The sequence below is a fragment of the Leptonotus elevatus genome, chromosome 12 (assembly GCF_054856555.1).
Source record: "Leptonotus elevatus isolate MCC_2025b chromosome 12, RoL_Lele_1.0, whole genome shotgun sequence".
NCBI classification, from domain to species: domain Eukaryota; kingdom Metazoa; phylum Chordata; class Actinopteri; order Syngnathiformes; family Syngnathidae; genus Leptonotus; species Leptonotus elevatus.
Window position 1 is genome coordinate 4,576,089 of NC_141250.1, and position 26,101 is coordinate 4,602,189.

At 39.6% G+C, this 26,101-nt stretch overlaps 1 protein-coding gene across 1 annotated transcript in view; it reads left to right on the forward strand.

The window, feature by feature from the left end:
• Positions 1-26,101, forward strand: part of fer1l6 (fer-1 like family member 6) — a 34,292-nt gene that overhangs the window by 726 nt on the left and 7,465 nt on the right. Inside the window, exons 2-37 of the mRNA XM_086090912.1 lie at positions 499-584; positions 1,189-1,300; positions 1,803-1,857; positions 1,965-2,096; positions 3,337-3,399; positions 3,482-3,560; positions 5,994-6,150; positions 6,264-6,450; positions 7,191-7,292; positions 8,305-8,395; positions 8,475-8,589; positions 8,658-8,892; positions 8,982-9,090; positions 10,018-10,222; positions 10,908-11,028; positions 11,108-11,208; positions 11,292-11,394; positions 11,671-11,790; positions 11,860-12,012; positions 12,090-12,261; positions 16,319-16,443; positions 16,520-16,654; positions 18,169-18,318; positions 18,396-18,503; positions 18,626-18,688; positions 18,993-19,091; positions 19,170-19,362; positions 21,475-21,587; positions 21,654-21,773; positions 23,224-23,269; positions 23,913-23,957; positions 24,166-24,275; positions 25,275-25,403; positions 25,477-25,611; positions 25,686-25,813; positions 25,894-26,064. Of these exons, the coding sequence (XP_085947038.1) occupies positions 499-584; positions 1,189-1,300; positions 1,803-1,857; positions 1,965-2,096; positions 3,337-3,399; positions 3,482-3,560; positions 5,994-6,150; positions 6,264-6,450; positions 7,191-7,292; positions 8,305-8,395; positions 8,475-8,589; positions 8,658-8,892; positions 8,982-9,090; positions 10,018-10,222; positions 10,908-11,028; positions 11,108-11,208; positions 11,292-11,394; positions 11,671-11,790; positions 11,860-12,012; positions 12,090-12,261; positions 16,319-16,443; positions 16,520-16,654; positions 18,169-18,318; positions 18,396-18,503; positions 18,626-18,688; positions 18,993-19,091; positions 19,170-19,362; positions 21,475-21,587; positions 21,654-21,773; positions 23,224-23,269; positions 23,913-23,957; positions 24,166-24,275; positions 25,275-25,403; positions 25,477-25,611; positions 25,686-25,813; positions 25,894-26,064 (4,368 nt within the window). The remainder of the gene's footprint in view (positions 1-498; positions 585-1,188; positions 1,301-1,802; positions 1,858-1,964; positions 2,097-3,336; positions 3,400-3,481; positions 3,561-5,993; positions 6,151-6,263; positions 6,451-7,190; positions 7,293-8,304; positions 8,396-8,474; positions 8,590-8,657; positions 8,893-8,981; positions 9,091-10,017; positions 10,223-10,907; positions 11,029-11,107; positions 11,209-11,291; positions 11,395-11,670; positions 11,791-11,859; positions 12,013-12,089; positions 12,262-16,318; positions 16,444-16,519; positions 16,655-18,168; positions 18,319-18,395; positions 18,504-18,625; positions 18,689-18,992; positions 19,092-19,169; positions 19,363-21,474; positions 21,588-21,653; positions 21,774-23,223; positions 23,270-23,912; positions 23,958-24,165; positions 24,276-25,274; positions 25,404-25,476; positions 25,612-25,685; positions 25,814-25,893; positions 26,065-26,101) is intronic.

Below are 26,101 nucleotides of genomic sequence, written 5' to 3' on the forward strand. Positions count from 1 at the left end.
ATTAACCTATTTTTCTAAACTTGCTTCTGGAGGTGAGAATTAAACTGTGAGCGCCCAAATAAGCTATCAGAATCAGATTTATTGGCCAAATATGTCAAAATAATAATAATAATAATAATAAGGAATTCGTCTTCACAGTCACTACCCGTCCGAGAAACATGAAAAATGACAACTACCAACCGGAGGAAAAAGAACAGAAAACCTTGTGGTCCACTAAGTAGCGCCCCAAGTTTCTTAGATAGGAAAAAAAATACATAGGATGTTCAAATATCCTCCAATTATCTGCTATAAATGAAATCTAAATCTCTAGATCCGATGTTCTTTACACTTCAGACCTCTCTTTTAATTGACACACAGAGATGTTAATTTAATGGTCTTTCTTAAGATGGTATGATTGTGTCTTTAGAAGGTAGCATTTCAGATACCGCGTTTGTATTAGATTGTGCATGTGTAGGCACATGTTTATAAGAAGCATTTGTTGTCTTCGGCCGTGAGAAGAAAGGCGAAGCTGATGTTCGGCCTGAAAGGGAAGAAGAAGAAGAAGGCCCACTCAGACTTGGTCCTGGCAAACAAGGCGGCTCTGGGTAAGTCCTCACACACAGTAAATGCAAATAAAACTGTGCTGACATTAATAACTTTGTGTGTGAGAGAGAGAAGACTAACCTTTGTCAAACAGTCACATGATCACGATAATGACAGGTCACTGTTTGTTTAGTTTCAACACTCAATTTTCCTTACATGTTCTTCACATGCACAAAGACAGAACTGAATAATTTTATCGAGTAGGTATTGCTAAAGAATTTGTGACCAGAAATGATAAACAAATACCTCTACATTGTTTGGGAAAATGTAAATGATTTATATTACAGAACTTTACTAGAAAAAAAAAACTGGTAAACATTGTCATGAAAATCTCATGAGCAAAATAATTAAATAAAGAACAGCAAAAAAAAACAATATGCATGGGTTAAGTTCATTTAAATTTCCCCAAATAATGCATTTGTTTATCATTTCAAATACTTGAGTAGAAGAACTTGACAAACAAAATAATCACCAAAACTCCACTCTTGTACAAAAAAACTGAAAAGGGATACCCTTCATTCTGCATTGCCTACCCCAAAAAATCACATGTTGAATGATTTTTTTATATACATAAGTTTTTGCTTTTGTTGTTGTTGTTTTTAATAGACAGTGAAGGGGAGGTCATTTCCGAAGCATCTCAGTTGCTGGAAGAAAAAACCGACAAGGATGAACATGGATTCCCAGCCATCAGAACCAGAATCGCACCCAACACCAAACGGTACTTTTTTGCATGTTTTGAAAGTTTAGGGTTCGTGATCACTTCCTTTTTCTTTTCAGTCTATGTTTATTTATTTATTTATTTATTTTTGTTTTATTTTGATCACTGATTTACAGTAACTGTGATCATTTACATGTACTTGCTGAAAATTAATTCAAAACAATTCAAAACAAATGTGCAATAGTTTTATTGTATACGGAAACCAATCATTTTACTTTAGGCTTTTTTTGGACCACTAAGAGATTATTGTTTTGTTTGACCCTGACTACACGGGTGTTTACTGTATATTGTTAAAAAAACGAATAACATTTAATAATAATAACAATAAACATGTTGATATTGCTGTTTCTATTTTGCTATAGTACTATAGATTTAGATTATTAATATTTTAAATATTGAATTTTTTTTACACAGCAGGATCACATCATAGGGCAATGCTTTACTACTTGTGCCATGTTCCTATTCCTGCCCTTTGTGCTTCTAATGCACTGACTTTGTTCAGGTCCAAACTCAACACGCGCATTCAGGACTGTGAAGAGAAACCACAGAGCTTCCAGGTAAACACAACGCACAACACTTTTATGTACTGAATATACTGCGTGTGTGCGTGGGCTGGTGCATTCATTAATTTTGAAATGTATTATGTGCATTTTTGTGTGTTCAGATTGCGATTAACATCACGGAGGCCAAACAGCTGGTGGGTGAGAACATTGACCCCAGTGTAGTGATTGAGATTGGCGATGAGAAAAAACAGACAACAGTCAAAGAAGGAACCAACGCACCCTTTTACAATGAGGTATGAGGACAAACAAAGTTTAATGACAAAATAACACTGTATATTAATAAAAAATAGAGAAAACTATTTCTGGAGAAATTGCATGTGAAGACTGAAAGGCTGAATGAAAAGATGTGGAATGATTTGGAATGATATTGAAGGATGTGGAAGGATATTCCATGAGCCGGAATGAACTGAACATGTTGGAATGGTTTAATTCGATTAAAATACGTGGAAATTGTAGATGAATATGTGTGTTTTCAATTAGGGATAAGATGAACAGTTTAAAGTTGGAATGGTTTAAAATTAAAAAGAAAAAAAATCATAATTTTGGGCTTCTATTTTGAAATTTAAGAGAAATGGTAGAGAAATGCGGCACGGTGGGTGACTGGTTAGCACGTCCGCCTCCCAGTGCAGAGGACGTGAGATCGAGTCTGGGCTTCGGTCTTCCCGGGTGGAGTTTGCATGTTCTCCCTGTGCTTGCGAGGGTTTTCTCCGGGTACTCCGGTTTCCTCCCACATTCCAAAGACATGCATGTCAGGTTAATTGAACACTCCAAGTTGTCCATAGGTGTGATTATGAGTGTGGATGGTTGTTTGTCTCTGTGTGCCCTGCGATTGGCTGGCAACCAGTTCAGGGTGTCCCCCGCCTACTGCCCGAAGCTAGCTGAGATAGGCTCCAGCACCCCCGCGACCCTTGTGAGGACAAGCGGTTAAGAAAATGGATGGTAGTAGGAATAAATAGAATAGTTTTAAGTTGGAATGGTTTTAATAAGTTAAAAAAAAATAGCAAATAGGGGGGAGTCAAATTTTAGATTTTAGATTTTGTGGTAGCAATAAGTTAAACAATATAAAGCTGGAACAGTTTGAATTGGTCAAAAATGTAAAAAAATAGAGGGTGAAAGACAACATTCTTAATTTATCTTTTTATCTTGATTGGCAATGGACAGGGAAATGTGAGCGGGGGGGGGGGGGGTGTTTGTATGTAGTGATTTTTTTGAATTTTTGGGTAAATGGGAATTTTTGGCACGTTTAATGTTGTTTCCAAGGTGAACTTAAAGGTTTGAATTTGAAATTGCTATGAATTTGTCTTGTTGTATGTGTCATTTGGAATGCTGTTTGTTGAATGACTCTTTGGGAATGAATTTGAATTTTTGGTGTGCATGTGAAATTTTGGGAAAACCTCAGCCTTCACACAATGAACCTTCCAATCAAGTGTGAGTATGTGAATGATTAAAGTCGCCCCTCCTTTTTTCTTTCAGTATTTTGTCTTTGACTTCTTTGCCTACAAAGAGATCTTCTTCGATAAAGTCATCAGGCTGACGGTAAGTTGCAATGAATCAGGTAAAAGATGGTTTTGTCAGATTCTTGAACGCCTCATTGTTGTTTCCTCTTCCAATGTGCAAGGTGATACACTCCAAGATGCTGAGGAGTTTCTGCATCGGCTCCTTTAAGCTGGATGTGTGGACAGTCTACAAACAACCAGGTGGACGTCATGGCAATATTTCATGTTATCACCTCTTACGTTACATTATCAGTACAACTGGATTAGATATTGTGACGAAATTCTAAACTGTTAGCCCAAAACTGATTTTATCCCAATTATTTGATGAATTCATTTTTTAATTCATTATTATAAGCTTTACTCCCCTCCGTTGTGATACAGTATATCATTCTACCCATATCGCGCAGCCAAGTATTACAACCTGTGGAAAGAAATTACAATTTTGTGTCATCCTGACTTAATTTTTTGAAACCATTATTATAATGGGATGCATTATTATTACATACAGTAGAACCTCGGAGTTTGAACGTCTCAGAACTCGTACAAATCGGACTTCAACCAAAAAATCTGGGTAAAAAATGCCTCGGAGTTTGAACCCATTTTCGGAGTTTGAACACCCAAGCAAAGCAAGCTAAGCCGAATGTATCTTGAAAATGGGTAGCCGAGTGAAGCCGAGCGAAGCCGAGCAATGCTGAATGCTCACGTTGCGGTAGTTGAGAAATGCACTGCTCATTTCCAGTCAGATCGTGAATACTCCCGGAGGTGCTCCATACTCGCGAGTGCATTTAGATTTTTCCACGACAATTTTCTTTGCCATGGGCCCAAAGAAAGACAACAGTGCCAGTGGCAGCAAAGGAAAACATACAGTGCTACGAACCACATGGAATTAGGAAGGAGATTATCGCGCCGTTGTAACTACCATGACTACTTCTGTAAATACTGGCACGAGGACCCACGCCCCCCCTTAGCTGTTCAACAACGTGCCTGACATTAAACAACACACACAAAGACCGCTTAGTAGTCTAACAATATGCCTAATGTAAAATACACAAACTCAGCACTGAACTAAAGCTAGCATTAACATAGCATTTATCATCCACTGATGCCATCACACCACAACAAAAAAGGTCAGGTATTTTTTATTGTTTAAGTACTGTACTGTACTGTAAATGTAAAAAAACAAAAATTAGAATAGGAATTTTCTGTTTTTGGAGCTTGGGAACAAATTAATTGCATTTACATTATTTCCTATGGGAAAAAATGTTTCGGAGGTTGATCAATTCGGACTTTGAACACTTCGCAGGAATGAATTATGTTCAAACTCTGAGGTACCACTGTATATACTTTTCTTTCATTTTAATTACTGTATATACCTTTCCCATCATTATTATTTTACTACAGTATTCTTCTTTTTTCTTTATATACTGTAAAATGAATGGATCTAAAACATTTCCCTGAGGAATTCCACTCATAACTGTGTGGCTGACTTTTACTTGGCATGGAAGTCAATCATCAATCATGTACATGACATCCATTATATTATATTATAATGTATATCATTTGTTACTAGTTGGGTCATGAGTGAACTGGAGCCTATCTCAGCTGACTTTGGGCGAAGACAACTTACACTTGGGACTGGTCACCTGTCAATCACAGGCCAAATATTGACAAACAACTACTCACAGTCCGTACACATTCACGCCTATAAGCAAAACCTATATAGGGGAGACCAGCAAACAACAAAGGGATAGTTGTAACACTCTTAGTGTGACCAATCAGAAATTAGCTGGTGTGACATCATCACTTACAGTCTATGCCCACTTGCAACTTAGCTTACTGGTGAAGATTCATGTTTCTGGATTGCAAACTGTCTGTTCTGGAGCCCAAAATTTTTTAGGTAAGAAACCAAAATTTTACATCCCAATTGTTTTTTGCACAGTGTCCACTGTGTTGTAGATACAATTGTTTGACTTACATAAGCTAATTTAGTAGTTTCTCTAGTTTAATTTAGTGTGTTGCATTAATGTTAGCTTTGAAGCTAAATGCTAAAAATGGTTAGCTTTTCAATGGCTGCTAGGCATGGGGAGGGTTACAACCTTCCCCTTATGGTGAAATTATTTACTATTTACTATTTTACTATTACTATGGTCTCCTTTTTACTTCATGCCTAGGCAAATAAACAAAACCAACCAAACAAACAAACTTCCAAAACAAAACACACTGTTAAGTGTTTTGTTAACTGCTCAACAGTTAAACAGTTTAAATGCTTATCCTTTTTAAGGCATAAATCCATGTGTGTGTCATTTATAGCCGAAAAATATGGGCACCACATATCAAAATGTGAGATCTCTAGCACAAAGTGCCAATGAGTTACACATACTCAAACAAAAAGTTTTATTATTATCACCGGTATCCTCTATAGCATATTTAGAAATATGAGAGAAAGCCATGTACACGCTAACACCACACAAGAGGGCCTGACTCCATAGGTACCTGCCACTATACAATATGTGGCCAAAAGTACTGCACCTCTTTGAAACAAAAATGGAAGATCGAGGTCCGGTTATTTTGTTCCACACAGTGTAAAATGAAATGTGTGTGTTTCTTTGTGTCTGTTTTATTTTTCTATTTGAGGTCACCAATTCATCAACAAGTGGGCAATGCTGACGGTGCCTGGTGACATTAGCACAGGGTGCAAAGGTTACGTCAAGTGTGACATTAGTGTCTCGGCAAAAGGTGATGCCATGCAGCCTGGGATTAAAGCCAGTGATGCAGAGGAGCATATAGAAAAGTAAGTAAACAAGTTTTATTACTTCTTTTGATTGTTTGTTTTGTTGAGGCAAAATTCAGGCATCTCTTTATATGCAGATGACATGCTGTTCATGTTTAAAATACTTTTCCCAGGAACCTCTTGATACCAGAAGGCTTCCCATCAGAACGCCCCTGGGCTCGTTTTTCAGTGAGAGTGTATCGAGCGGAAGGTCTTCCCCGCAACAACTCCAGCATCATGGCCAACGTCACCAAGGCTTTCATAGGCGACAACACAGCGCTCATAGACCCTTTTGTGGTAGTTAGCTTTTTCAAACAAATGGTGGGTACCATGGTAATCTGTGCAGATCAACGTTATCATCGTTAACAAAAACGAAAAAAATCCAAATAACTACAATTCAAATAAATAAAATAAAAACAAGTGTTTAAAAAATAAACCTAACTTGAAACTACGTATAAAGAAAAGTAAAACTACTGAAAAACTTGTCAATTTCATAGATGAGCTTTCGTTGTTTATTTTAAATATATCTATTTCACTGTTTTACAGAACAAGGTGGAACAGTCCATGAATTGTAGTGTTTTTTTAATCTTGCACTCAAAAAATACTCCAGAGATTGTTTTCTTCTTCTTTTTTTTGTGTTGATCAGGGGAAACAAGTTTTACTTCTTTCTGTCCCCTTTCATTTCTTTTACATCACTTTGAATTTCAATATTGCTTTATATTGTCTTTTTTCTTTTAAAAATGAATGAAATAAATTTAATTGAAATGTAATATATTAACAAAAAAACTCAAACTAATACTAAATTTGATAAAAACTAAATTAAAACCAACCATTAAAATAATAATAAAAAATTTAATAATAATAATAATAATAAACTACATTTTTTTTACAATGGGCATGGCCTCTACTCTACAGACGCCATGTCTCAATCATTCAAAACAAATAATAATAATAAATAAATAACAATTCAATAATTAATCATTATTTATTATAATAGTTATTAATAATCAATAATTTAATACCAATTCAAAACAAATAATCTTTTTTGTCTCTCCTTTAAGGGCCGCACTTCCACAAAGAAGTCTAACGCAGATCCAGTATGGAATGAACAGATCGTCTTCACAGAGATGTTTCCACCTCTGTGCCAGAGGATGAAGATCCAGGTTGGAAAGTTTATGCCTTGCAATCTACCTGTATATGTTTTGGAGTTTTTAAATCAGCTCAACTATTGAGCAACTCCACTTGACAGTTCGCCGATGTACACCTCTTTGATATTTGACCTATTGAGTTAGACAACAGAGCAACTCTGATCAGCTGATCAGAGATTGGGTTTAACAGTTCAACCTCTCTGTTTGACGGTTGAACCACTGGTGTTGACAGTTTAACCATGCAGTTTGATGGATGAGAAAATTGGTTAGACAGCTGTGCAATTTGGTGTCAAGGAACACAAAACAAAATACTGGACACCCAGACAATAAAGAACACCCAAAATCAAACAAAACCCCAACCCCACAGAACTGAAACATGACACTTTGCTTGATTGTTAAGTCAATTCTGTTAATTTTGATTCTCTCCAGACGGTTCAAAATTTTAGGCCGAACGCATCAACAGTTGAACACCTTTGTTTAACGATTGGGCAACTTGTTTCAACAGTTTGAAATTGTAGGCCCAGTGGATGACCAATTCTGTTCGACGTATGAACAAGTGGGTTAGTTGACAATGTAATTCTGTTGGATGGATCATCTGGTTTGACAGTTGGTTGAACAACTCTGTTGGAGGGTTCAGCAAATTAGTTTGATGGTTGAGTAAATTGGTTCCCCGATTTAGCAACTTTGCTTCATGGTGTAGGCACTTGGTTTGATAGTCAAGCAACTTAGTTGGACGACTATGGTTTGATGGTTAGAAGTTATAGGCTGAAAGAACGGTTCGAATGTTTAGCAACAGTATTGCAAGCCAATTTGCCGATTCTAAGTTTAAGGCCAGACGGTTTGATAGTTGAGCAAATCAGTTCAGTAGTTAAGTAATTCTGTCCATTGATTTGGCAACTCAGTTTAACGGTTGATTGAGAGACTTGGTTCAACAGTCGCGCCAACTGACACTTCTGCAGCTCAAGAACAATCAAACCGTTAAAGGTCAGAAAAAGTCCTAGCGTCCACCGTAATCTTCTAATCGTAGGTTTGGGATGAAGGAAGTGTGAGTGACGTTGCCATAGGAACCCATTACTTTGACCTGAGGCGTATCTCCAATGAGCAGGATGGCGACAGAGGTAAGGCAGCAGATGTGAGCGTATTAGTGATGTTGGAGCTTTTTGCTGAAAGACAACCCTGGTCCTGATGTTTCTACAGGCTTTTTGCCAACTTTTGGTCCCGCCTGGATAAACTTGTATGGCTCCGTCAGAAACTCTCTGGGCGATGACACTGCCGAGCTCAACGAGGGCATTGGAGAGGGGGTCTCATATCGGTTTGTAAAAAATGTTGGTGATTAAGAGAATAAAGACACAAATCAAGTATATGAATTCCTTCCTCCAGAGGGCGTGTCTTTGTAGAACTGGTGGTGGAGATCCTCTCAGGCGGGGCGGGCCCAGAGTCCAAACTTGCCCGGATGGTAAAGCCCATAAAGGATGCGAAGGTGGTAAAGGCTGGAGGGAAGGACAGTAAGACCCCAGCAGGAGGAGGAGTAGCCGGAGGGGCATCTGCAGGTACAGCTGATGACGACAAAGGGAAAGCAGCTGCGGAGGTTCTTCCTGTGGAATGTCCGCCTACAGTAAGAACATTATTCCTGACATGACGTCTAAAATAAAGTATTGTCAAGAGGAGCTAGAAGATGATGAAGGATGTGTGGTAATGTTTTAGTTGAATCCTGACAACAGAGAGATCTTCCTGCTCTTCGGGGCATTGTTTGAAGCCACCCTGATTGACCGAAAGATTGGAGACAAGCCTATAACTTTTGAGTTCTCACTGGGTAGGTGAAACAATATTCTTATACACACTATATTATTGCATATACCATTGCAGTAGAAACTTAATTTTTGCTACTACACTGGGGTGTTCTCAAAGTTAACAAGACTACTATTGTCATGGTAGACGTGAGTGGTTGAAGGATGCCGGACCCAAATGCAGGACGTGATTAGACTGGTTGCTATGACTGGAACGAGCGTGACGTGACAGGACCTGATTTGCCTTGACTTGACTTGCTGTGGAGTAGCTATGACTTGGCTGGGGTTATGTCTTGGCTGTGGCTGTGGTGATGTGACAATGGCTAGGCTGTGGCTGTGACGAAGACGACTTGTCTGTGGCTGTGACAAAGATTTGGCTGTGACAAAGACGATGTCTCTGTGATAATGGCTTGGCTGCGGATGGACGAAGACGACTTGGCTGTGACAGACAACTTGGCTGTGATGATGGCTTGGCTGTGGCTGTGACAAAGACGACTTGGCTGTGGTAAAGACGACTTGGCAGTGACGAAGACGACTTGGCTGTGACGAAGGCTTGACACAAACTCCCACACATAATGTAGACAATGCGCCCACACTGGCTGAACAAACCCCACAAACTAAATACACCTCTGCTAATTACTTGACAAGACACACAGGTGGACGTGGTTACACATAACGAGACGAGGGGAAAGACAAGGAACACAAAACAAAACACTGAACACTCAGACAACAAAGAAAATAAACAAAAACCCAATCCCACAGAACCAAAATGTGAAAACTATTGAGAAAAGACCCCTTTTTCAAAAATGATAATAATAACTAGCGTTCTCTATACTATGATTGTGTTTTGCCAGTTTATGTCATTTGGTTTGCAGCTCTGTGCGGTTGAATTGGTCTCAGACATTTGGTTTCACCATAAGCAGTTATGCGTTTGCTATTGTTTGTTGCCAAAGGTAACTACGGTAACGTGCAGGAGCCTGCGGGCCAGCCCGACCTGAGCGCCCCAAGTCCCACTCTCAGCCGCAGGAGAGTGGCACAGGACTACCTGGACAGAGCATCCCCTTCCTCCCCACTGCTGCCCAGAGAATCTCAAGACCCCAGCAGGACCTCTAAGTCCACCACGCGTCCCCAGAAACCACTCCCCGTTGAAGGAAACAGGTAGATGCTGTAATGAGGGAAGATTTCTACAGAAAGTACATTTCAGGAATATCTTTAGCAGAATAGGTTATTTCAAACTTGATGTCATTTCCCGTTACGTGCAAGTGAAAAACGAGGGTGATTTTGGTTTCTATTTAGGTAATTTTTCTGCCACTAGATGGGATAATTGCATTTGAAAGACGTTGGTGAAAACTCAGTGCATTTTTATTTTCATATTAACGGTATCTAATCTTTAAGTAACACATTTTTTAAATTGTAAAATACAATTTGACTGCAGGCTCCACAAATATATGCATTATTATTGAATGTATTATTACTGCTAAATTTTGACGTGGACAAGTCTGCTGCATTGCGACTGGAATTTTCCCAGTGCAAGCTTTCCAAGTATGGGGCGGTTATTTATCGCGTGTTAAAAAAAATTTGCGCCGTCAAACGACCTTTAAATTAACTCAAAATGAATACACTAATTTTGACACCCCTAATATATATATATATATATATATATATAAATGAAAATTGTGTTTGTGTTCATTGAGATATTATTTAAAATGTTACTTTTCAAAGGGGGTGTACACATTTACGCTGAGCACTGTGTATATATATATATTTATATATATATATATATATATATATATATATATATATATATGAAATGTTGGTTTATATGTGTGTTTATATACTGCAGGTACTACGTGTATTTGCCTCTGGATAAACAAAAGCCGAGCATTAATGTGTTGAGTCAGTGGGAGGACAGAACCTACCGGCTGTACAACTCCAACATGCTGGAGAACATAGCAGCCCTTTTTGTATGTGCACACACATAAACACATCAATATAACACTCCATCGTGTCAAATATATGTTAGAACTGAGCATCCACTTACAGGAGGAAGGAGTGACCAGGGCAGCAGAACTCCACAGGAAGTCATATCCCGGGGCTGAGCAAACGCTAAAAACAACAGTCAAAGAATTTTGCATAGATGCCAGGTTATTGAAATCAATCATTGTGCGATGTGAAGTCTGCAAAATTACCCTTTAAATGTGGTCCATGAAGCATTGTGACTTTGCAGGCGTTTCATAGCGGCAGCAGAAGCCAAGTTAAAGACTCAGTTGAAGTCCAACTACCTGACGCAGTTGGATAGGAAACGCCTCTCAATGTGCAAACAGGAATTGGTAGGAATTCGAAATGACAGCACACGACAAATAGGCTACATGTTAGCATACTTGCTCATTGTCAAATGTTGGCCTGTTTGATTGACCACAAAGCTGATATACTTGCCAGAAGCCATAACCTAATTTGTTGTATGAATGGCCACAGGTTGATACATAGGTTTTCTCTTAGCCATTTATAACAAGTCACACCAAAAAAAAGATGTGCGTAGATGAGCCGAGCTCTCTGAGCGAGCTGAGGTCTTAGCTTGAAGTCTTTTCTTAATGGCTGCATCGTAGGAAAGTATGATCGGAGATGCTCAGTCTCTGGTCGAGAGGAAGAGGAAGTCAGATGGCGTGAAAGAAGCACTCCAGGATGCAACAAAACTCACACAGACACTACGCTTCCTGGTAGAGGAGGTACAGAATAAGTTTTTCACCATATAAAACAATGACCAGGTGTTTTAATAACACATCTGTGACATGCAGCCTCAACACACAGTGCCAGACATCTTTGTTTGGTTGTTGAGCAACAACAAGCGCGTCGCGTACGCTCGGCTCCCGGCCAGAGATGTCATCTTCTGCAGCAGTCGGGAGGCTCGAGGGGTCCACTGTGGAAAGATAGTAACGCTCTTCCTCAAGGTAGAAAACTTAGACGCAACATCAAACAATCTTGGCAGAAAATAATGACGTGTGCATGTTTGTGTGTATGTTCGCAGCCACCAGGGAAGCGTGTGACAGGCTTTTGTGTTCAGGCCAAAGTGGATTTGTATTTGTGGTTTGGATCCTGCGAGGACTCTGCTCACATGCTGGACGACCTGCCGGAAGGCTTCAACGCCGTCACTGTGGGCACTGACGCCAACAGCCCCCCAACTCATCTGACGTGTATAGGTGAGAGTGACACGCAGTATTATGACTATTATTATTATTATTAGGGCTGCATTTTTCTATCCTAAAAAAATATTGGTTAAAAATAAATATGAATACACAATTCACTTAATAATGAATGACCTGTTGGTTTTCATTTTTAGATAGTCAACCTTTTGCATATACCATTCAATCCCCAAAATGTTTGGGGGCGGGGGGGTGTTATGCAAGAGAGCATGCAAAAGGCTTTGATGCAGCTTCTGACATGAAGAGGTGGCTTAAAGCAATGGCAGTTATTAAAGATAAAAAATAAAAATGCCAGTAGGTGGCAGCAGAGTATAAGAGATCAGCCAGAGCCATGTTGCAACACGCTCTTTTCCCCAGTGTTTTCAACAGGTTTTGCGAATAATGATGAAACTATATTCTATATTCTAATGTTAATTGCTGCAAAACGGAAACAGATATAAATATACTTTTTTTTTCAGATGAAAGAAGAGGCTCTAATTATTGTTTTGGTAGTTTCCAAATGTATATAGCAATAGAACACGATATACTGTGGGCCTTGCAAAATCGATCAAAAAGCGAAAGGGTTTGCTTCAGCGAAAATGGCTGGGAGTAAATGAGTTCAAACTGCCTTTGAAAATAAATTTGACAGATCTTGCCAGGCTACATGGGGCACTTGCTTAGCGGCTAGCTGCTAGTTACTAGCTGCTTGGAACAGGTGCCACATTCTAAAATGTCAGTGTAATTAATTTGTTTTTATTTTTGCTGTTTTTGTTGGCAACAATTTGTGGTGGAGATTTAAACTTAAACTGAGCTCCAACTTCTAGTCGGGAAGTCAAGTCAGCCACTATGGCAAAAAAAAAATCATGTTTTTAATCACGAAAAAAAATTCAGACAAAAATTTAACAAAAACTAAAATAGAAGCCATCCATTGAGACGATGGCGGTAACTAAAATGACTGACATTTACGTCAATGACTAAAACGAAATGAAAACGACACAGTGAAAAATCCAATCAGAAGAAGGAATGAAATGCGGGTAGGAGATAAGAACCACTCAGAAACTGTTCACTGCATTTTATTAAATGTTCAAACATGTCATTCATTGTGCATCTGTAAGATTAATCTCAGGCAATTATGCACTTTTTTTTATTTAGGTGAAAACTTAAAAAAAAAATAGGTGTGTTATAATTTTCTGTAAAAAAGTAGAAATGTATGCTGAAGGAAAACTGACTAAATCTGTCAATTTAGTCAACTAAAATTGCTCTTTATTTTTGTCGACTAAAATTGGATTCAAACTCAAATACAATCAGATGACTAAATTATGACTAAAACTTTAATTAATTTCAATCAAAAGACTCTTAAACTAAATTAAAATGTATTGTCAAAATTAACACTGGCTACCATCATACATAGCATTGCTATGGCTAACTTGACTGTCTTCTTAACCAATAAATGGTTACTCGAGGCAGAAAAAAATACTTGAACATTTTTTTTATTCGAGGTAGTCAAATTCCTCGACAACATACACTAACAGTAGTAAAGTCAAAATCCGAAGTTTTCTATTAGCCTAGTTACTGTTTTTGTGCCATCTTGAAGCATCTTGTTGCCAAGGAACTATATCGAAGTAAGATGAGGCACATCGGTAGGGCTTTGTCGTCATCTTTTGGCTAAAGACGTGTCTTCATGAGTGAGCAGTTTAAAGTTGGGCTTTGCCACCATCTTGTGGCATCTACCTCACAGGTGTGGCATATCGAGAAGCTGATTAGACAGCATGTTCCATCCTACCGGTTATCCGGGGTCGGGTCGCAGGGGTAGCAGCTTTAGCAGGGAAGCCCAGACTTCCCTCTCCCCAGCCACTTCAACCAGCTCCTCCGACGGGATCCCAATGCGTTCCCAGGCTAGCCGAGAGACATAGTCTCTCCAGCTTGTCCTGGGTCCTCCCCGGGGCCTCCCGCCGGTGGGACATGCCCGGAACACCTCTCCAAGGAGGCGTCCAGGAGGCATCCAAACCAGATGCCCGAGCCACCTCAACTGGTTCCTCTCAACACGGAGGAGTAGCAGCTCGAGACTGAGTCCCTCCCGGATGACCGAATTTCTCACCCTATCTCTAAGGGAGAGCCCGGATACCCTGCGAAGGAAACTCATTTCGGCCGCTTGTATCCGGGGATCTTGTTCTTTCGGTCACAACCCACCGCTCGTGACCATAGGTGAGGGTAGATGCGTAGATCGACCGGTAAATCGAGAGCTTTGCTTTCGGCTCAGCTCCTTCTTTACCACAACGGACTGATACATAGTTCGCATCACTGCAGACACTGCACCGATCCCAAGATACTTGAACTCCTCCACTTGAGGCAGGATCTCATCCCCGACCTGGAGAGGGCACTCCACCCTTTTCCGACTGAGGACCGTGGTCTCGGATTTGAAGGTGCTGATTTTCATCCCAACCGCTTCACACTCGGCTGTGAACCACTCCAGCGAGAGTTGGAGATCACGGTTTGATGAAGCCAACAGCACCACATCATCTGCAAAACGCAGAGATACAATATTGAGGCCACCAAACCGGACCCCCTCAATGCCTCGGCTGCACCTAGAAATTCTGTCCATAAAAGTTACCAAACAGCCTGTATCAGGGGGCTCGGTACTCCGTACTCCCGAGGCACCCACCACAGGACTCCCCGAGGGACACGGTCAAACGCCTTCTCCAAATCCACAAAGCACATGTGGACTGGTTGGGCGAACGCCCATGCACCCTCGAGGATCCTGCCGAGTGTGTAGAGCTGGTCCACTGTTCCACAGCCGGGACGAAAACCACACTGATCCTCCTGAATCCGAGATTCGACTTCCCGATGGACCCTCCTCTCCCGCACCCCTGAATAGACCTTATCAGGGAGGCTGAGGAGTGTGATCCCTCTATAGTTGGAACACACCCTCCGGTCCCCCTTCTTAAAAAGGGGGACCACCACCTCGGTCTGCCAATCCAGAGGCACTGTACCCGATGTCCACGCGATGTTGTAGAGGCGTGTCAACCACGACAGCCCCTCAACATCCAGAGCCTTTAGGAACTCCGGGCGGATCTCATTCATCCCTGGGGCCCTGCCACCGAGGAGCTTTTCCGACCACCACAGTGACTTCGACCCCAGACATAGGGGAGCCCACCTCAGAGTCCCCAGACCCTGCTTCCTCAAAAGAAGACGTGTCGGTAGAATTGTCTTCGAAGCATTCTCCCCACCGATTCACGACATCCCGAGTCGAGATCAGCAGCACCCCATCTCCACTATACACAATGTTAATGGCGCAATGCTTTCTTCTTCTGAGACGCCGGATGGTGGACCAGAATTTCTTCGAAGTCGTTTTCCATTGCCTTACCGAACTCCTCCCATGTCCGAGTTTTTGCCTCAGCGACCGCCGAACCCGCATTCTGCTTGGCCAGCCGGTACCTGTCAGCTGCCTCCAGAGTCCGACAGGCCAAAAAGGCCCGATAGGACTCCTTCTTCAGTTTGAGGATTGCCGCCACGGCAGGCACCAACCACCTTACGGCCAGAGCTCCGATCAGCTGCCTCAACAATGGAGGCGCGGAACATGGTCCACTCGGACATGGTCCACTCTGACTCAATGTCATGCCCATCACTACTGTCATGAAAACAACCATGCACTGTTGGCGATACACTATTACTATACTGCCCCCTGCTGTCTGTATATTTACATACACATATATTAAATCAGCATGCAAAAGAGATGTCCTCAATAACAAATGAAATATCTCAAAATAAATAAAATGTGACCACATATTTTGTGTGGGTCACACAAGCACATTGACATTTATTGATCTGGTGATAATAATTCAGACAATATACTTTAAATTAATCATTATTAATTATTTTTTCATTTGCTAAGCGGTATAGAGAATGAGACAAAATAAAACTTAGATTTACCTCTGCCAAGGAAGATTTGTTTGTGTAATTTCTTGGAATTGTTACTTTCTAATTACATTTGGGGGGGGGGGGGGTTCTCCTGTTTTGCCTCTTCGGTGTTCATTCATGTGTGTGTGTGCGTGTTGTTTTGTGTTTCTATGTGCAGAGCAGCATCAGTTCCAGTTAAGATGCCATATGTACCAAGCTCGCGGGTTGATTGCAGCCGACAACACGGGCCTTTCGGACCCTTTTGCTCGGGTTACATACTTGTCACACAGCCAGACCACCAATGTAAATAATAGAAATAAAACCTTCTGCAGCTGTTGTTGGCAGTCAGCATACTTGTGTTGTTTTTTGTGCGCCCCAGGTGATCAGTCAGACTCTCAGCCCCACGTGGAATCAGTGCTTACAGATGAGTCGCATCGTGCTGAGTGGAGATCTTCGACAAATCCGGGAGGAACCGCCGAGACTTGTTGTTGAAGTCTATGACGACGATGCACTGGTAATATAGATACACAGTAAATTCTGTAGAGTCAATTTGACTCTATTTTGAGTGGAACTAAATAGACTCAGTTTTAGAGTAGGATAATAATTACACTTGAACGAGAGTAAAATAAAGAATTGAAAATATAAAATAAAAGTCACTCAAGGGTTGAAAAACGAACTCACGACCTTCAGCTTGGGAGACTACCACACTATCACCTGAGCTATGCCCCTCCTACGGTTATCTCCAAGAGGAGAGTTAGGAAGATTCCAGCTGACGCGAGCGATATACTAACACACAGCAGGAGCTGCATGGCTTTGGAGTAGATCGGCTGTCTCCCGTGAGTTCGTTTCTCAACTCTTCAGTGACTTTTATTTGATTTTTTTTTCAATTCTTTGTTTTACTCACTTCTGAGTATAAATATTACTCTTAAACTTAGTCTATTTGGTCCCACTAGAGTCAAATAGAGTCAAACTTACTGTACAGAATTTACTGTGTAGCCAAGCTTAGATACCGTAGATATAAAATCGATGTCATCGATATCAAATATCAGAATACCGTATGTACTACAGATAGAAACCCTAAATATAAGTGAAGTGCTAATTTATTTATATATATATATTTTTTTTTTCCATAAAACAAGTACGGAAGAGGATTAGGGCCAGTGAAGAGGGGGAACAAAGGTTGGCAAGATTCTGAATTTATTCTCAGCATTCTGGCTTTTAAATTAGAATTCTGACTTTAAAGTGAGAATTCTCACTTTATTCTCAGAATTGTGACTTTCTGGCTTCCCCCAACAATTCATAGCTCTATGTCACAAAGTCAGAATTCTCACTTTAAAAGTGACAAAGTGAGAATTATGAGATTAAAGTCATAATTATCACTTTAAATTCAGAATTATGTGATTAAAATCAGAATTCTGTGATTAAAATCAGAATTCTAAGAATGAAGTGAGAATCCAACCCTTATTTTCCCTCTTCACTGGTCGTAATCTTCTTCCATAGACAAGAAAGGAAACAGTGGAAATCAGAGTCAGTTGTGCTTTAAATTTAGATTGAGCATTCTCGTTTAACATTTAGGTGTAGCATATCTCCAAGTTGACAAACATTGTTGTAAACACGTTCAAAACGTTCATTAAAAATGTTCAACAGTTTTTTAAAACTTTGTTTAAAACTTAATGTGACCACACAAAAAAAAAACATTTTTAGCTTGGGCCACTTTACAATGATACACCGAAGAATATTGCCAAAGAAATGGTGCTGACTTAGACGTTTACAAAAGTAGTGATTGGGATTGAGATGTCATATTCAGATTTACGTGATATCTCTACCCCACAACCATATCAGAGCTTTGAATTGTAATTGGCTCAAAGATAAATAAAGGAGGAATAATTTTTTCAGTCGGTTTATTTTATCAGTCAATGCAACATACTTCATTGCAAATTATTTTGTGGACCCCCCCAAATTTTGTATTGTGCATTTCGGAATCCCAGTTTGGAAACCAGGATTTTGTTTCACAAATGTCATGTGCAGGGCAAGGCGGAGTATTTGGGGGCCACAGTGGCCTTGCCTGAGGTCCGTCTGCTCTCCGAGTCCTACACACCCCCTACGCTGCAGTACAGTCCGCTACACCACACCAGCCAATCAGGAGGAGAGCTGCTGGCTGCATTCGAGCTGGTGCAGGTCAGCTGATGCTTGATTCCAATTTTTTTGATTGGTCAAAAATTTGTAGATAGCAAGTTATGCTTTTCCATGTGTAGATTCCCATGTCTGGAGAGCAGAGTCTGCCTCCCTTGGAGGAACAGGAAGGGGGCATCTACACGGTGCCTGAAAACATCAGACCTGTTCTCAGTACATACAGACTCGAGGTGTGTGTCGAAAAATGACCTTAAAACGGATAAAATTGCTTCTTCAGATTACAAAGTAATGTCATCCATGCAAGTCCAAGTATTGCAATTGTGTGCATGTGTGTTCTATATTTCTCTGCTAGGTGTTATTTTGGGGTCTACGAGAGCTTAAGAAGGTTCAGTTACTGTCTGTTGATCGCCCTCAGGTATACACACATTTGCCACTAATTACCTATTTATATATATCCATCCATCCATATATATATATATATATATATATATATATATATATATATATATATATATATATATATTATTTTTTTGTATGCCTTTATTTTTTATATTTTATAGATTTATTTTATTCAAAAAATATTGATTTTAGTCATATTCATATGAATATTTGTATTTGTTGTATATTGAAATAGACAATGTGGAATAATGTCACAATGACACTAAAACAAAAAAAATTCAACACCATCCATTAAAAAACGAACAAAATTGTGTTTGCAGGTGTTTATCGAATGTGCTGGAAAAACATTGCGTTCTTCCGTCATTCAACGCTACAAGTCCAACCCCAACTTCACCACGCTGGTTGACACCATTGAGCTGGTCCGTACATTTTCTTTTCATGTTTCTATGAGCTTACTATCTGAGTCACAACGAAATATTTTTTTTCCTCCTTTGTAGGAGTTACCAGAGAACGAGCACCTCCACCCTCCGCTCAGCATCACTGTTGTGGACTGGAGGGCTTTTGGTCGCAGCACGCTGGTTGGAAACCACGTCATCAACAACCTGATGACTTTCAAATATGTTGCTCCCCCAGCCCCGCCTGCCTCCACACTGATGCACACGCCACCTGCAGTCACGTGCAAACCTGATGGTAATGTTACATATTGTCACCCCCTTAAAATAATTGCCCAAATAATTTTTTTGCCTAAATCATCTCCTCATGAGGCAAATGGTTCAATTGTTCGTGTTTCCTGAAAAATGTGAAAAAGCGAGATAGAAGGAATCGATATATGGAAACGTTTTTCTTTTTTGTTTACTTTTGTTTTAACTCTTATATTCTATCTTTATACATTCATTATATTACTTTTTTATTTATACTTTGCATTTGTAGTACATTATTATTTATTTATGACTTATTTACATACTATTTACTTATATTTATGTACTTAAATTTTTTATACTGTAAACTATTTACTTTTTATACTTTTATAATTTTGTTATAATATTAGTGCTGTCAAAGTTACAGCGTTAACTGATTAATTAATCACAAAAAAATTAGCGCATTAATCATGAATTAACGCAGATTAATTGCACTATTAATTTTGACAATAGATTATCCTTTAGCGTGACAGCGGATGGTTAAGTTTAATGTAGCACAGGTTGTGTTTGAACAATAAACATAATTGCATGCATTAAAGTAAAGTATTTAATAAATGTATGCGTACGACATTCAGAATATTTGTTCATGTCAAAATATTTTTTCCATTTTAAATTATGCAAGTACTCGAGTACTGATTAGAAAAAGAGGAGGATGAGCGTGTGCAGTGGTTCCAAAAATGTTGAAGACGTCCTCATAACATTAAATCTCAAAATAATTAACACACAACCGCTGCTCTTCAAATTTGGCAGGAAATTTTTTTGGATAAAAAGGCTTTTCTTATTAAGCGATTTTTCTTCTTTCTTCTTTTCCTTTTGGCTTTTCCCTTCAGATTAATCGGGGTTAATCAAAATTCTAAGATGTGATTGTATCGTTTGACAGCCCTATATAATATATATCAAATGTTATGTGAATATATAGGATACTTTGTTACTCCTTCATTTATTTATTTTTGTTACTCCTATTTTAGTTTTTTTTACTATTTTATTATTCATATATACAAACCCAATTCCCAAAAAGTTGGGACACTATACAAATTGTGAATAAAAACTAAATGCAATTATGTGGAAGTGCCAAATTTTAATATTTTATTCAGAATAGAATATAAAAAACAGGTCAAAAGTTTAAGATGAGAAAATTTATAATTTTAAGGGAAAACTATGTTGATTTTAAAATCCAATGGTGTCAACAAATTTCAAAAAAGTTAGGACAAAGCCATTTGCACCACTGTGAGGCATCCCCTCTTCTTCTTACAACAGTCTGCAAACGTCTGGGGATCGAGGAGACAAGTTTAGAAATAGGAATGCTGTCCCATTCTTGTCTTTCTAACTGTTCAACTATCCTTGGTCGCACCTTCCCCTTTATGGTGCGCCAAATGTGCTCTACAAGTGAAAGAAGTGGCCTGCAGGCTGGCCATTTCAATACCCGGACGGATCCTTTTCCTACGCAGCCATGATGTTGTAATTGGTGCTGCATGTGGTCTGACATTATCGTGTTGAAAAATGCAAGATCTTCTCTGAAAGTAATGATGCCTGGATGGGAGCATATGTTGTTCTCCAATCTGAATATACCTTTCTGCATTGACGATGCCTTTCCAGATGTGCAAGCTGCACATGCCACACACACTCATGCAACCCTATACGATCTTCAGATGCAGGCTAATAAACTGAGCGCTGATAACAACTTGGGTTGTCCTTGTCCTCTTTAGTCAGTATGATTTAGCGCCCCAGTTTTCCACAAAGAACTTTGAATCGTGATTCGTCCGACCACAAAACACACTTTCCACTTTGCCACACTCCATTTTAAATAAACCCTGGCCCAGAGAAACGCCTGCACTTATTGGTCTGCTTTAGAAATGGCTTCTTCTTTGTCCTGTCGAGTTTCATCTGACAACGGCGGGTGGCATGGTGGATTGTGTTCACCCACAATGTTTTCTGGAAGTATTGCTGAGCCCTTTCTATGATTTCCCTTACAGTAAGCATTCCTGTTTGCAGTGCCGTTTCATACATTTTCAAATCATTACAAATATTATTGTGTATAAATATTTTTATCTGTTGTCTCGGGTGGGATGATATCATTAACTGTGATTTGTCCCTTGTCCAACAGAATCGTCGCAGCATGCTGCAGAGATGAGCTCCACTGTGGCGTCATCAACTCCCGACGTTCTCATCACAGTTGAAGAACCGACCCCCGAAAAGACAACACCCATGAGGAAAAAGGTGACCCCCGATGATCACACAATTATCATAGTTTATATGTAAATGTTATTTTTGTATGACATGCAGGAGAGCCACAAAAAGACCACCCATCGTTCCTCCAAGCGAAGGAAGCGGACCATTGCGGACGAGTCGGCAGAGTGCGTCATTGACTGGTGGTCCAAATATTATGCATCTGTAGAGAAACAGGTAAACTCCCACATATTCAGTCTGTGAATTTGCCTTTTATTTATTTATTTATTTATTTATTGGGGGGGGAAGGCTTTGTTTGAAACCCCATCTATCACTTCTAAAGTATTCACCACTTTAAGAACTGATAAATATTTGGGGTGAGTTCAAACACAAAATCATTGAAATTGCACGAATCCGTAAACACACTGCGCCACATGACCTTGTGTTTTTCATGGATGCATTCCATTCACATTAAAAGTTGCATTTGTTTTTGTAACATGAACAGAACAACTATGTAAGAACTACTGTAGCCTAAGTATAGTTGAAATGATAAGCATGTGGTGACTATCTTAACTTATTCACTCGCAGCCATTTTCACTGAAGCAACCCTCTTTGCTCCCAGGTGTTTTACTGGATTTTGCGAGGCCCACAGATTCTGAACACTGTGGCACAGAATATTGTGTTCTATTGCTATAAAAATATGGAACCTACCAAAAGAAAGATTTGAGTCTCTTCTTTCATCAGGAAAAAAAGTTTGTATCTGTTTAAGTTTTGCAGCAATTAGCTTTAGAATATAGCTAAGTTTCATCATTATTCACAAATCTGTTTAAAACAGTGGGGGAAATAGCTCTTTGCAACATGGCCCTGGTTGATCTCTTATACTCTGCTGCCACCTGCTGGCCGTTTTTGTAATAACTGCATTGCTTCATTCATTCTCTTCAGTTCAGAGGCTGCATCAAGGCCTGTATGCTTTAGCATAAAAAAACACTTAAAACATTTAAAATAGAACATATTTATACGTTTTGGGGAGCAAATGCACTTTCCCCTCAGTGTCCTAAATGTAAAACCTTCATTAATTGCCATTGGATAAGGTGTTGGTTGGAATATATAATTATAATAATAATAATAATATATAAAAAAATATATAAGATTTAGAAATTCTATCACGGCTTCCCAAATAAATGTTTACTCAATATAGCTGGCAAAAGATACATAACATCCTTAATTTTGCAGCGAGGAAGAATATATATTGTTCCAATGGGTCAACGAAAAAGCCCTTTTGTTAATGGCTGATGGAGAAAATTTGTAAACTTTTACTATGGCCAAAAAGTTTAACCTTGGTTTCATCAGACCATGACAAAATGTTCCAAAACACAGGCGTGAAAATATGTTCAATTAAAATGTGTTGAATGTTTTTCTTGTAAATAATAATAATAATAATAATAATAATAATAATAATAATAATAATAATAATAATAATAATAATAATTGGATTTTACATGCTACAAAGAAAATATTTTGGAATTATTTGCTCTTTGCTGTCAAGCGCATCTTAGATGCAGGCTGAAATGTGGTCTCATGAAGCCTTCAATTTTCAAAAATTGTTTGCGGCATATTTTTCTTTTTTCGGTGTTCAAGTTACTACTGAATCCTCAAATTCAAATACATTGTTTTGTTTCCATTACAGACCAAACAGACGGAAGGGCCTCTGTTCCCACAAGTTTTTGAAAAAGGTAAGAATCTCTTTGATCTATGGTTCCGGTTTCAAGGCAGAAATAATGGTTTGGTTGGTTTGTGTGAGAATGTTTTTGTGAAAGGTTTCTTGAAAAGCAAGCAAGGTTAGGTGTAGCTTAGACCATCTATGTGGGTGGAGGTGTTATTGATATACCTTCGCCTCCAAGCATTTACTCTTCTTTTTCATATTTTGGTCAAAATTTTATTCAGAGTGGTGCCCCCTGGCAGATCTTTGCAAAATGTGCAGTGCTACAGATGCAAATGAAAGTGAAGTGTAACGGCCGTGACGATTACACCATTTTACACTTCACGTATTTATTTTCATATGTAAAGGGTGCATAAATGTTGGATAAGCATAAAAAAAAAAGAGTAATTATGCAGCGAGATAGTAAAGTCTTGTAAAAATAAATCCATATTCAGGGTTATATGAGTAGGAAACTGTATTATTACAAGCATCTAGCTTTGTGAAGGGTAGACCGCATGGGTCTGTTTTAGGGTTTCGCTTTTCAAATCATGTCCTGTACATTCCTTGGCACTTCCTCCTTGTTTGGATGAAGGTACAAAACAGAATAGTATAAAACTGGTAGTAGGTTAACCCAGCCATTTGCCTCATACCCACAATGGCATTGTTGTGTATTACAGCTTTGCCGTACCACAGCTTGCTGAGCGATGGAATAGACTCTTTAGGTAAGGACAAATGTAGAAAGGAGAGAGTGGAACAAGCGTGTAGATACTACCACTAGGGGTTGGTTGATTCAGGTTGTTAGATGGAATTGTGGTGTGGTTCTGTAACGGCATGGCTGCTATACCCCAGGAAGGAACACTGTTTATTTTAATTTCCTTTTCTACTGTATGTCCCCATCTTAAAATTGGACATGTGTTTTTGTCCTGTCAGTGAGCAGCTCATCGGATGGCAACAAGAAAAAGAAACAGAAGGGAAAAGGAACGCCAGAGCAGAACTTGAACCAGACCCCCAGTCTGCCCACCAAACTGGCCACGCTGCAGGTACTCGTCCTAAAATCCTTTAAACAATGAAACTTGTCATTTGACCGACATCAGACTGGAAAAAGCTTAAAGAAAGTCTTTGACCGCTTACATGACCTGTTCAAAAGAGTTTTCAGATTGGATGTCATAATTATTGCTTGTGGATATTCTCATTCGTCCAAGTCATTTCATTCTCAGGGCATCAATTGAAACTGGAACGCTCTGTTTGTCTTAGAAGACTCATCAGAGTAGGCTTCATCGGTTCATGCAACAAGGCTCGGTTAGGACTGACCATAAGGTGGTGTGGAAACACAAATATTGTGCTCCAAGTAGAAGGCACACCTTAACCACATAGTATCATTCTTGTGGAATACAAAACGACAGTTGTTAACTCATTCACGCGCAGCCATTTTCGCTGAAGCAACCCCCTTCGCTCCCAGCTGTTTTACTGGATTTTGACTGATTTTGTAAGGCCCACAGAATATTGTGTTCTACTGCTGTAAAAATATAGAACCTACCAAAAGAAAGATTAGAGTCTCTTCTTTCAACAGAAAAAAAGGATATTTGTATCTGTATAGCTATGTTTAATCAATATTCACATTCCTGGTGAAACCACTGGCAAAAAAGCTTGTTGCAACATGGGCCTGGCTGATCTCTTATACTCTGCTGCCACCTGCTTTTTTTGTAATAACTACCATTGCTTTAAGTCACCTCTTAATATCAGAAGCTGCATTAAAGACTAAAAAAAAAAACTTTAAAAAAAATGTGTACATACTATACATTTTGGGGAGTGAAGGACAAATAATTAAAAAACGTGTTTATACGTTTTTGGGTTTGAATGAGTTAAGATGCCTTGCTGATAAGCTTCTGCCTATCAACAACTCATTGGGTGGATATTCCATTAATATTCCGTTCAGTTGTAAAAAGATTATTAATCTTTTTGGGATGGATGAAAGGACAGAGCATCATAAATAGCGTTTGCAGGGTTAACCTCAAACCTCATAATCCTTGATTCTACAGCTATACAACAAGGAGCTGGAGGCAGAGTTAGGACCCTTTGACGATTGGGTCAACACATACGAGCTCTTCCGCGGGAAAGCCAGTGAGGAAGAGGGGTCCACAGAAGAGAGGTTCGTTGGCAAGTTCAAGGTGAGACACTCGTAAGAATTAACATCTCTATTGGATTTGCTCTACTCCACAACATGAGTTTCCCTTTCTATAGGGGCGTTTCTGCTTGTATAAGCTCACTGAGGATGAGGAAGGGGAGTGGGAGGAAGACGATGGACATCTCAGAGTCAACAGAGGGATTCCGCAGAACACCCCAGTACAAGTCCTTATTCGGGTTTACATCGTCTCTGTAAGTTGTGCTGTGTTGTGTTGTGTTCTGATCTCCTTATTGTCTTACTAGTCTTCATTGTACTGTCTGTGAAGGCATCAAACCTGCACCCAGCCGACCCGGACGGAAAGGCTGACCCTTACGTTGTCGTTCAACTCGGCAAGAATGAAATCAAAGACCGTGAGAACTACATCCCTAAACAGCTGAACCCCGTCTTTGGAAGGTTCGCAGTCTCCATCCACCTGCGCCTTGACAGTTTTGTCGTCAAGTACACACCCGTTGATTTGATCTGCCTTGTTCCAGGTCGTTTGAGATGCAAGCAAAATTTCCTCAGGAGTCTCTGCTGTCGGTGCTCATCTATGACTACGACATGGTGGGAGGGGACGACTTGATAGGGGAGACCCGCATTGACTTGGAGAACCGCTTCTATAGCCGGCACCGAGCCACCTGCGGACTTCCAACTGAGTACAGTCTGTGAGTAGAAACGATTCCATCCTGGCATTCCAGTTTG